Source organism: Rhinolophus ferrumequinum, chromosome 13 (assembly GCF_004115265.2).
Source record: "Rhinolophus ferrumequinum isolate MPI-CBG mRhiFer1 chromosome 13, mRhiFer1_v1.p, whole genome shotgun sequence".
Classification (NCBI taxonomy): Eukaryota; Metazoa; Chordata; class Mammalia; order Chiroptera; family Rhinolophidae; genus Rhinolophus; species Rhinolophus ferrumequinum.
Window position 1 is genome coordinate 49,452,522 of NC_046296.1, and position 13,238 is coordinate 49,465,759.

At 32.9% G+C, this 13,238-nt stretch overlaps 1 protein-coding gene across 10 annotated transcripts in view; it reads right to left on the reverse strand.

Annotated features, from left to right (window-relative positions):
- Positions 1 to 13,238, reverse strand: part of BIRC6 (baculoviral IAP repeat containing 6) — a 210,029-nt gene that overhangs the window by 129,711 nt on the left and 67,080 nt on the right. For 7 of the 10 annotated variants that reach the window (XR_004424875.1, XM_033125539.1, XM_033125537.1 and 4 more), the window contains 8 exons: positions 11,171 to 11,349; positions 10,033 to 10,166; positions 9,306 to 9,467; positions 9,075 to 9,206; positions 8,276 to 8,373; positions 6,693 to 6,840; positions 5,682 to 5,815; positions 1,302 to 1,448 (listed from right to left, as the gene is read on the reverse strand). Coding sequence is in view for 9 of the 10 variants with exons in the window: in XM_033125539.1 (XP_032981430.1) it covers positions 1,302 to 1,448; positions 5,682 to 5,815; positions 6,693 to 6,840; positions 8,276 to 8,373; positions 9,075 to 9,206; positions 9,306 to 9,467; positions 10,033 to 10,166; positions 11,171 to 11,349 (1,134 nt within the window). In the remaining variant the exon portion in view is untranslated. The remainder of the gene's footprint in view (positions 1 to 1,301; positions 1,449 to 5,681; positions 5,816 to 6,692; positions 6,841 to 8,275; positions 8,374 to 9,074; positions 9,207 to 9,305; positions 9,468 to 10,032; positions 10,167 to 11,170; positions 11,350 to 13,238) is intronic. The other 3 variants (XM_033125536.1, XM_033125538.1, XM_033125531.1) reach the window with 1 other exon arrangement.

The window sequence follows — 13,238 nt, forward strand, 5'->3', positions numbered from 1 at the left end:
TCTAACATTTAATAAAAATCCCTCTGCTGGTGGTGATTTCAGTCTGGGTGGAATACAGAGGTGATTGCTTGTACAGGCATAGAAGACCACCTTTGAATACACAAAAAAGTTGGCTCCATTGCTTCCTTTGCAGGAGAGTAAAATGGGTGAGGAATGTGAAGGCTTTTTCAAGCCTAAATTTTTACCTGTTTAAATTTTATACCTTATGAAAGTATACTTATTCAAACACATAAATTTTCTTAAAATAAAACTCTTAGATCCTTATTTTTATGACTGTCCCAAGAAAGAGTCTAATTTATAACTAAAGAGTTCTCTGAAAATTCAATTTCTTATCATAGCATGTCTATTCTAGTATAAATATATATTTCTACAAAATGACTAGAATAGTCCAAGAAAGCAAACACAAATAAATTTTGTTCCTTGTGGCATCTCCACATTAAAGAAACATTAGATTTTAATTTCATTTTAAAGTGAAACTCTCACCATAACTATATAAGCCATGAATTTCATTCACTGGTTACTCCTCCAGTTGGAAGATACAAGATGATTCTGAGTAAAAAGACACTCAAATGAAGAACTGCTAAGTTCCTTTTAAGACTTTTTGCCATTCTGAAGCGAAGGGCAAGACTAAATTTCAATGGCTCCTCAAGTAAACTTTTCTTACTTTTTGTTAAAATGTTAAAGACAGGTATACAAAATAAGACTTTCCACTGACTATCCATTTAAAACATCAACACCACCACATATTCAACATACTCATATACCGGTTCATATATCCAAAATTGCTTTAAACTAGCTGGAAAAATAGTATTCCCACTTTATTCATCTCACCTCACCCTTCTCAAAGACACTGCACCAAATATACTTTTAACTTTAAAGCAAGAAATAAAACATTCTGATGTTAAAACTACACACAAGACTGATCATCAACTGATGATTACTGAAGCTGAGCAATGGAAATATAGTCTACTGTACGCTCTCCTCTATTTTCATTATGTTCAGTATTTTATAAATTAAGAGGCTTCTAAAAATATACACACACATAAAAACAAAAAGATTTAAAATAGTGCACCAGAGGTTTGGGGAAAAAAACAACCTATGAACAGACTTAGAAAAGAATATAAAACTACTAATGATTTTACCCCAAAATGTCCCTCCAATTTATAACTTTCTATTTAACATGACAGTAAAGAACTTACATATACTATAAGCTGATATTTAAGTATTTACATGTCACTTTATATTTATTACAGCACATACTATACAATAAAAGAGTGTATATAATAAAAGATGGTATATACCAGTAAACGTACTTGCATCATCCCTTTCTATTCTGGTTCCATCACTAGTTGACACACAAGTAAAGTGTAAGGGTTCAACTTCTAGAAGTCCAGTGAGAGATGTGAAACTACCTTCGGCAGCTGTGCAACTACTGACCTTTCCATTTCCTAATACAGAAGAGAGACAAGAGTTATAATATGTGAATTAATCTTTAAAAGACAATCCTATTAAGAATTATAGTGCTACTCCAATTTTAATTGGAGAGATGTATAAACACACAACCCTCACCTCACACAGTGCTTCAACAATGGACATGGTATTAAGAAAACTCACAAACAGGAGATACTAGGTTCCTTGCTACAAAAGCAGAGCTGCATACAAGCAACTCAGTGTCTATTCACATTAACAAGAAACAGTAACAAGTAATTTAGATTTTAAAGAGGAAGAAAATAATAAACCAGCTACTTACATTAGCTATTGCCCAATCTGTTAAGTGTGCATAAAATCAGAATACATTCTATGACATCAACAGTATAAATACGACACAAAGTAAAAACTAAACATTCCAAAATATTAACAAGATTTATCTATAAATATTTTGTTATAATGTATATATATATTATCAATTTTGTAGAATGAGGCATACTACTTTATAATGATAGAAATAGTTTAAGTTAGCATATGTAATAGTAAAAAAAAAATTGGATGGTTACAACTATGTGAATAAAACCACGGCAAGAAGACTGGACAGACAAAAGAATTAAGAATGTATGTAGTATGGGGGGAAGGGGTCATTTTCAGTACTTTCCAAATTTTCTGGAGTTAGCACTACTTCAAACAGAATTAACAGATAAAGTACAACAGAAACTCAAGATGGAAAGAATGAGGAGACAGAAAAACTGTCATCAACATCTGAAGGACTAATTGAAAAGCAAGACTAACCGGCCAAAACCTTGTTTTCTAAAGTCCCAGTGGTGCCCAGCACTGAGTCTGACACAAGAGTTAAAAAAATATTTTGAGTACTTAAAACAAGATGTGGAAAATACAAAATTAAAAGGACAGTTCCCTGTTCTCATGAAACACATATTCTGTGTTATAGGTTACTAGGCATTAAACAGAACTAAACTTTAAGAAAAGTGCTGTTTTACTTAAGAGAAGCTCAAAGGACTGATAAGTTAAGAGGAAATCAGTCTAAGTAAAGGGGTAATAAAATACTTCCACCATGAGATGATGAGATTTATGAGAAGATTAAGAGATTTTTATGTATTTATTCCATTAGGCCAGGGGAGACCAAGCTGAAGAAATGACATGAATGAAATCTCTCCACTAGGAAGGAACGTGGCACATTAGAGGAACTGAAAGAACAATGCAGTCAGAGGAACATTTCTCAATCCTAAAACCACTCTTCATAACTTTAAAATAATTAAGAACTCTAAAGAGTTTTCATTTATATTGGGGGTGTGTGTGTGTGTGTGTGTGTGTAAGCACATATATATACACATACATATGTACTGGATGTAGATATATTTATATATCTATATACAGATCTATATTTCGATATATAGATATACATGTAGATCTATATATACATCTCATAGAAATTTTAAGATGGTAAATTTAAAATATTAATTCACTTAACAATAATAAACTCATTAGATATAAAAACGGAAAACTCTAAAGAAAAATAACTGTCTTCTAAAACAAAAATAACTTAATGAGAAGAGTGTAATGTTTTACATTTTGCAAATCTCTTTCAAATCTGGCTTATCAGAGAGTAGCTGGATTTTTCTATCTGCCTCTGCATACAATGTGTTGCAATATGTTGTTCTTGTAGAAGTATATATGAAAAACACCCAACCCAACAAAAAAATGTAGTTCGAAAATGAAGGTTTTAATAACCCTACATATTTGAAAACTTGACAACTGGCAGTATTCTTAGTGATTAATTGCCACATGATATTTGATACCTTATCAGTGAACTTCTCAAACTCGACTGCACTAAGATTAATCAGCCTATCTTGTACTTTTAAAGAATCTTTTACCCATAGATGATGTCATCATGCGTTGATCATTTAGAAAATATTGGTTCACCACTCTATACAGATCTTCCAAATGTTAATACATTTCATTATATAGTATCACAAAATGACACTCACTAATATCACAGCCCATCAGAAAAAAACATTGTATTGGAAAGCTGTCAAGCTCACTGTGTAGGATACACATTTTCCAAAATTCTAATTTTTTTTTTGCCTAAAACTGTACTTTTAACATTGGCAACAAATACTATCAGTTGGATAGATACTGACAGCTTTTTCCTATAAATTTTTTCAGAAAATAACTGCCAAATAATCAAGTCTGAATAAATATATGTTGCCTGTCAGTCATTCTTGCAAATAAAAATGTCCATGAAATAAGCAATAAGTTCAGCTTGTAACTCAAACAACTATACAAGTGTGTTTCCTTTGAAAAAGCCATGGCTCTACAATATGCAGAAGTGCTTCATGCACACTTCCATTTCATCATGGACTATTTAAAAGATGAGTGCTCATGAGTTTAAAATTTAATAAAATCATCCATTTCTACAGCTTCATTAAGGACATTTGTAAGTAAAAGTGAACTGGCATATTTTTTTATTGCAACTGTCTAGTAAGAATATCATGCTTTTTGCACAATCAGTACAAAAGTAAATGCAATGAAAAAATGCAAATAACAGCATTCTATCATGAAAACAGGATTCCCTGAAAGGATCTTAGGAATCCTGAGGGGGTTGATTGACCACACTTTGACAATCACTGGGCCAGAGAAAGGAGACTAACAGTGGCCAAAGAAAGAGAGCCAGATCATACAAGACTTCATATGTTAAAGATTTTGGACTACAGAGTAATGGGAAGACATGAAAAGTATTTCAAGGAGAGAGGTAAAGTGATCAGGTTTGCATTCAAAAATGATCATACTCATTGCCAAAATGGAGAATGCACTGAAATGAGGCAAGAACAGATGCTGAAGGAACAGTTAGAAAGCTATTATTGTAGCCCAACTTCAAGATGACTGCTGTGGCTTGGACTGTCATCAGGTGATCACGAGGGATCAGAGAGTAGACAGATTTGAAATACACATTGGTGGAGAAATAGATAGGATCTGGTGATAGCCTCAGTGTGGAGGATGAGAAAGATAGGTATCAAGTACGACATTCAGATTTATTTTGTGCCAGTGATGCCATTAACTGAGAAAAGGAACACTGCAGAAGGAACAAAATGGTGAGGAGCAAAATGATGAGACACATGTGTCATATGGAGACACATGATATCTAAGTCCCTTCTCTTGGGTCTTCTATACTGAGTGTGGCTAGCCTTGCATACTTAACTCCATTTGGCCTGAGCTTTACAGTCTTCTCCTTACATGCTCTCCCATAATGGATCTCATTCTATCCTAAGGTATACAGAAGGCATTTATCTATCTAGTTATAACCTCTCCTCTGAGCTCCACTCATAAATTAATGTGTTACTTCAGTAGAGACAAATTGGCATGAAGGAGTCAGAGCCGAAATCATCAAACAGAAGCATACACCCAAGGCAGCACAAGTCATTAAAAGGCAAGTAACAGGCCAGTAAGTGGTAACCTAAGAGAGTAGAGAGATTGGAGTGGAGGAATTTTAGATTTTATTTATAGTTCTATATTTCCTTTTTTTTTTACTTATACTTAAGGTGGTAATTATCTTAATATGTTTACAAATAAATTTTCTAACATTTTTGGTTTACTAAAAACACTTTCAGTAAATTCAGCAAGATAGAAGCAAATAAGAAAATGGTCACTGCTTTATGTAACAAACCTAGATAGACATCTAGGTTTATACAAAGAACATTATACATTCAATCCTAAAAGCCAAATCTTCAGAAATGTATACAAGGATATATGTAACACTTGTGTACAACAAAGTTTATCTAAGAAGAGTGTGGCAGTATATGCAGAAAATTATTTTTCTTTCTTCATCTTTGCTTATTACAATAAGTATATACTAATTTTATTTTTTGACTTATGAAATAATATGTTCTTTGATTTTATGAACAGCAAAGACACACCAAATAAAACTGAAAAGACTACAACAAATAATCAAATTTTAAAGTCTCATGAGTATGAAAGTCATACTCAGATGCAATAAAACACACACACCAAAAAAAAAATATTTCACAACTCTTTCAAAAATAACCTTAATATTTTTGAGGAGGGAGTTAAGAAATAAAGGCAAATAGTTTAATGATTGACACATTTTAAGGTTAGGTTCTAAATTTTAGTTTTTAAATAAAGACAGAATGTAGTATCTACAATCTATTAAGCCAATGGTAGCTTAAATCCAAGATAGAAAATTCAGAAATTCCTTTAATAAAAGAAGTTACTACCTGAAAGGACATCTGATAAATCAATTTCATCTGACTGGACACCAATGCTGCTGTTGTACACATTTTTACAAGAAGAGCCACTCATTTCCAAATCAAAGAGGACTGGATCAAATGGTGAGCTATACAGTCCATATCTGAAAAATAAAATAATGTCCTAATAATTTTCCTGTCAGCCATCTAATTAACAAATTATCTATTTACTTAGTTTTAAACGTTTGATACATGGCAGGAGGAGACACTAACGAGTTTTAACCCATTAAATTCAGTGAATCTCAACTGTATTCCGGGCAAACTCATACTGCAAAAAGCCATGGTTGAGAGAGTCAACAAATGTGATTTGAATAAGCTGGTAGCTAAAGAATCCAGACTGAATCTTCAACTGAAGATTTAGATTGAAGCCCAGAACAGAGATATGAGGCAGCCCTACTGCCCCTCAATCACTACACTGACTCAACAGAAAGTACAAAGACTTTGAATTTAAGTAAAATTTCATCAAAATCAAAATTTCAATCTAAACAGATTACAAAATCATTGCATGAAATAAAAGAGTTCTTCAAATACTGAAGATTGGGCAAGAACTCAAATCTAACCGTTAGCTATTTTTCATTTCATTGTTTAATTTTCAGATAATCTGCGGATGAAGAATACTAAGTAAGGGCTGTAAGTGACTTACAAAATTCCACCTACAACGTTTTAGTAACAGAAACAAGAAACAAATTACCTTAAATGCTTCTTCCATTAGGAGGAAATACCACTTTTAAATATTTTAATATAATTAGCCCTCTGAATCACCATCTTCAGGATTTCCATCATTGGTAAAAGGGAAATCATTACAGAAAACATAGGGGGAAAGGAAGCCTTAAGCTAATATCATTTGGGAAAAGGTGAAGTATAAATTAAATATATTTTTGAAAGAAAAATAGTTTCCAAGCAAATACACATAACAGTGCTGTACAAAGGTGTCATCGTGTCCAGAAAGGCCCATTATTTGCCATTATACATATTAAATACCTCGTCTGAAGTAAAGCCTCCATTGGCGTCAGCCTGTCCTGTAACTGTCTGGACACAGCAGTAAGCAACGATGCACAAGCTGTACTGCACCCAGCCAAGTCTTCATCTTTAACATAGTTCAGTAAGACAAAATACCAATAGACAGAACCTGAAGACAACAAAAATCAGTTTTTCTTTCATTCATCTCTAACAAAGAAAACTTCAGATTATATATTTATCAGTGTCCCCTTTTCCTAGATTTTCTTACAACTTGCAACTTACAAAGAAGGACCAACTCCTCAGAGGACTCTAGGAGGACATTGACTAAGAATTTCAAACATGTTTTTTGAGAAGTATATCAAGTCCACAAGTCATTTAGGTATTCAATAACATAAGATGACTGTGAGGGACACTTTACAATGGCTGGAAAAGTGGACAGATGTCTAGGCCTTCAAGACATCCTTCCTGAAATAGTATTTCTCTGTTCTAAACTTTTCAAACACAATGGATGGCATTAAACTATAAATAGCACACTTTAGCAAGTGAGTAGAATTATTCCATACTTCCAGTTAGATACAGACCAACATGGCTTAAAATATAATTGTGATAATGTATTTTAAGACTCTTATGAAATTTGAGATGTCTAAGTATACCCAGAATTTAAGCTCTATCTCTAAGAGTATCTTCAAGAAATTGTTTTAAACAGAGAAATATTAATGTGAGCAACCAAATGCAAAACATCCTACTCTATATCATAGAGTTAATAGTTTTATCCAATATATGTTCAAGGTAAATATAAACAGACTCTATCGAAATTAAGATACTGATATAATACGCATTCACTAACTTTGAGAAAGCTTTTTTTCTGGTATACCACAAAGATCAAATCCTTGTGAAATATATTTCTTTCATTGAGACAACTTGTTGAATGGGTTATTTTGAAGACAAATGATAGAAATGTCTACCAAAAAATAACATTAAGTTTTAAAGGGCAAATCAATAGCCCTTCATATTAACAGCATAAAATAGCAAAACACATTGAAAATTTTTAAAAATCTTCATACACACACACACATATACATACACACACATACACACACACGCAATTGTAGGACACTGCTTTGTAAATTCCTACTTGAGAACCACATTCATTCTTGAATGCATTTCTACACTCTTCCAGTGCTGAAAAAAAACAACGTGGCCCTTTTTAGAGAATTTTAGTTGGCCATAATCCCTACCAATCACACACAATAAATGTATGGACCATTGTACTATTTATGTCATCTATCTGGTACTTACTGGCATTTTAGTTTTTGATATTTGATGTATAGTTAGTAAACAACCAAACAACTCAATGATTTTAATGAAATACAGAAAAATATGGGTTAAGATAACTTGTTATTTAGACTTGATTCTCCCACTTTTTCCTAGCAATATTACTGAATAGTGATTACCTGCCCAATCATAATATAACAATTCTTGTACAAAGATAAGCTACAGAATTAAAGGAGAATTGAGAAAAAATAATTACTAAATAATCCCAAGTATATCATGAAATATTTCCTATGACTACAGTTATTAGTGATTAAACTAATTTCACATACCACCAGTTGCAGCTGCAGGTAAAAATGACATATTATCAAGTAAGGCCTTCAAGAGAACAGATCCAAATCCTGGTTGACATGGGTCACATTTGCCATTACTGAAATTTTTAAAGAAAAATTTTAAATACATTGATACTCAAGGTCCAAATTCAACCTAAACATGGTGCCGTACTTTTAAAAATCTTTAAAAATGTATTTATACTGATTTCAAGAAAAATCTTCCTTAAAGCTCTATGGACATGCAGAAAGATAGAAGAAATTGATTACACTAAGGGCCTTTGTAACTGTTTTCTTACGCATTGATCAATTCTCCTTATCAAAGGGTTAACAAGCAGGTACAGTCAATATTGACTATTAGCTTTTAAACAATTCCCATAGTTTAAGTCTCAGGGTCTAGAGAAAATAATTTGGAGTATCTTACAAATAAGCCTGGTAAGACTTTCATATAACAGGGAACTAGGTCTCAGATGAAGGACCTAAAGACAACCATGGAGAGTAGGAGTGAAGGTGGGGATGGAATTCTCCTTAACAAACTCCCCAAACTGCTACTAGTAGGCAGAGAAGCCTAGTAGAGTTCTTTTATTAATAGATTTATTGAACATGACATTTTCGCCAAAAAAAAAAAACCCGAAATTATTTCTCAGAATTTCAGTAACCCTCATTAACTTTTGAAAATTTGCTTAAGTTATACATACACTCAACAAGGATCATATATAACTAGGGACAAAAGATCACCTGCCAAACTGCAGGTGTACCTAATAAAGTATACTTTCAACTTAAAAACAAAACAAAAACCAACCTAATGCACAAGGCTAGAAATCGGGCACACTTATGGGCTATGCTTCGTCCTGCCTCAAAGAAGCAAACACGTACGATGTCTGAGAGACATTTTCGTGTTTTCGAAAGCAGGCTCTCGTTTCCTTCCTTTGAGCTGCAAGACAATAGCAGACATTTAGATTCATCTTGAACTTCCAATCATAACATTCAAAGGGCAAGCATCAGTGGTAAGTAAAATCTTTTAATTATTAACCTTCCAGGTCCATTTGAATGCACTCCAGCTAACCAACAAAGAGTATCCAACACGAGGCTCTGGGCATGTTCTGTGATTTGACCATCATCTGCTTTTCTACAAAGGGTGTTAAGAAGCTTCTCATGAAATTCTGAAAACTGTAACATGGCACATCGTTGCACTCTACAAAAAAGAAAATGTAAATACATTAACAAGCAAAATGAAACATACTAAAACTATCACAACCTGGTTGGTCATATAATGTTTCATTTTAAATCATGAATGTCACAATTAAAAAAAACTTTTGAAAATCATATATTACAATGAAATGTTGGTCTCTGAATTTAATGTTATGGTATTAAAAGATTTAACATCGTATGTAAGAAACACCTGGTTTGTAGAAAGTTTTAAAAAGAAATGGATTTTACAAAAATGTATTATATTCAGAAAGAGTGAGTAAAACTTCAAATTACTATATTTATTTACTTCTTCATGCTACAAATACTGTATTACTGGTATATACCAAGTAGTATATAGACACCAGAGATAAACTAATGAAATAGAAAGACAACTTGTACCCTCATTGAGATTACAAGTTCTTAATAACAGACATGGAAAGCAAACAAAAATTTTCAAGTAAAAGCTAGATTTAAAAATATTGTGTGTGTGTGTCAGTATGTTTACTGGAAGTCTTCCTTTATATGTACTTTTATTACTAGAAGAGTAACAAGAAAAGGGAATGAGTTACCTTTCCTTAGAAATTGAAGTTTTCTTAAATCTTCGAATTGTGACTGACACCTCTTGAAGTAAGTCACAGCCCCGGAGGTTTTCAGATTTACGAGCACCACTTGCATTTTCATTCTTAACATTAGATGATTTTTCCTAAACGTACAAAAATAAGTAATTAAATGAACAAATAATACTAAAAATTATTTACTATTCAAGTTTTCAGATAAAGAACAGTAAGTATGACTGTCAAAACAAATTTCAAATTACAATGATAGCTTTTATCCTATATTCAGTAAGTGACTAATTTCGCCCAGAATTGTACTATAGTACCAGAAAAAGGCAGTTACTATTTTAAAGGCAACAACCATGATTAAAGATTATGATGCCAAAGTCCTGAGTCCAAGTCCCAGCCACAGCACTTACAACCTATATGAGATAATGCCAGCTCCCTAATTTCTAAGGTTCACAAACTTTCAATATGAAAAATGGAGATGATAATTGCACCTGCTCTGCCTACTTCAGAGTTATTTTGAGGATTAAATCAGATAAAGTACACAGAAGTCCTTGAAAAACTGGAAGACCTATATAAATATAAGATGATTGGTGTTACTGATATTGCTATTGTTTCTTATGACTAACGATGATAGAGAAACAAAATCTCCACAGAGTTCAGGAAAATCCAAGATCAGGCAATTATGAAGAGACTGCATGGTACACAGGTATTGCAGAAAATCAACCATGAAAATTACGGTGTGTCTCGAAAATCACTTCCCAATTTCTCTTTCTGCACACGCCCAAATGTTTACCCCCGCCCCCCCCCCCAAAAAAAAGTGGAGAGTACCAGTAGAGGACACAGAAACAAACTCGCAGGCCTAAGGAAATGAGTATTATGGCCTAAAATAATTATAAAGGTAAGTACCTACTAACAATTACTTCCTACTGAATATACTTTATAAATGTTACATAGTTTGCTTAATTTTAATTCAAAATATTTTCTTAATTATATTTTTTAAGTCACTGTAAAGAAAAAATACAAACAAGACAATTGTGTATTGAAAAATCAACAAAGGGTCATACCACTTTCAACAGTGTGTCAAATCTCATCCACAATATTTAAAACAGCATTGTTAAAAGTTCAAAATAACACTGTTTCATACCTTGCCTGCTGCAACTTTTGCCAAAAGTGAAGCAAGTGAATAACCCTTGTTACTCTGGTGTTTTAGGGATGGAAGCCTTACTACAGGACGTATACCACCATTACAGATCTCATCCGTTCCTCTTTCATTCACTGCTTTGACATGGATTAGAAATGAACGATATTTTCCTCCTGCCATACCTAGAGAGTGGTGCAGAGTAGGATAAATAACTGAATCACCAAAAGAGCAAATTGTTTTCCCTCTTCATAGAGTAAGTTAAATAAACCTCCACAAAAACAGAATTTTTTCAAATTATACTGTTTCAGTATAATGTGGCTGTATAACCTTTATATGTTGGTAGCAAAAGAACAAAAAGCTACAGGATTATACTAACAGCATAAGACAGAAAATTTTGACTGTTATAAACATGTGGCATACTTTCCCCAATGAAGTTATTCATTTTAACAAATACTGTGAACTACAGAAAAACACAAAGGAAAACATTGTCATTAAGATACCCAGAGATACTGATGGCATCCTCATGTGTATCCATACAATCTATGCATGCACACACATACACTAAGATTATAATGTTAAGAGTTGAAAATGCACAGGCTTTGGAATCATTGCCTGGTTTTGAATAATGGCTCTGCCATTTATTAGGCATGTGACAAATTAATCTCTATGATTCAGTTCCTTCAAATGTAAAGGAAGAAAAATAGTACCTACCTCAAAGGTAATTAAAACACTTAAAACTATGCATGGCACAAAGGAAGCACTCAATAAATACTGGTTGCCATTATCACCAGTGTATGTTTTATTTTAACTAAACTGAGGTCATACTATAAAATCGGTATGTAAAATATATTGCAAAAAACCCTCCAATTAAATACACCCACCAGTAAATCATCAGCCTATTGCTGCTTCAACAGCAATCGTCCTGTGATTAAAAAAGCTACCTTTTATGTTTTTGACTGATCTACCTGCCTACTGTGCTAGCACTTCACTGTTACACAATTCTTACCGCTGTATTATCCTATGTTCTAGTAATTGATAAGACCCTCCCTTTTAGTCTTCTTTTTTCAAATTTATTTGACACGTATCATCCTTTTTTCTTCCATACAAATTTGGCGATCATTTTCTCCAGTTCCAAACAATTTTTTGGAAATTTGGTGAGAAAAATAATCATTCTTAGTTAATTCTAAGAAAATTTACACTTTTAAAAGATCATCTTTTGAAATGTGTCACATAATTTCATTCTCCTATTTTATCAAAGCCAACACTTTTATTTTCACAAAAAAATTTAAGTTTCACACTCTCATTCAACAAAACTAACTTCTACTCTCAGCAATATGAGAGATTTTATTAGTTTTGCTCACTACTGTATCCAAGTATGTGGCCTACGACATCACAGGGTCTCAGAAACTTAATGAATGAATGGGATGCAGTCAAGAGAGCATATTAAAACTTGTATATATCTGCAACCAAAGGTAAATGTGTGAATGTGGACAAACATGATGAAGAGAATGTACACAAATTAAAATAGTTGTAACTGATATTTTTCTTGGTTTGGGTAAGGATCTCCACAGCTGATGCCACCTCCAAATTTACGTTAATAATCGAGCTAGGTGTTTTGTTTGTTGGCGTTTTTATTCACCTCTGGGGATACAGAAGCTGAAGTAAAAATCCTACTACTGCAATATCTATTATATGTACACCATAGATAATACATTAACTGTTAAATATACATTAACAGTTAAAATATACATTATATACATTAACTGTCATTTATGTTTATGTGAGACACCCAAATCATTACATCTATACTGTCAAAACTCTTCTATAAAAACCCTCCTAAGAGAAGATAAAACAATATATTAATACAATTAATACACTCCAAAGACACAGGACTCTTAATTGATGGGAGAGGCAAACATGCCACATCACACTGTGTTCCCTTTCTTTATGCTTTTTCAAACAGCACTGAGCCCTCCAGAACAGAAAATGTCTAGGATCAGAAGTCTCACATAACAACACAGTCATTTATGAGAAGAAATCACCTTGGCTACCCGGAAATTGATGGAGTTGC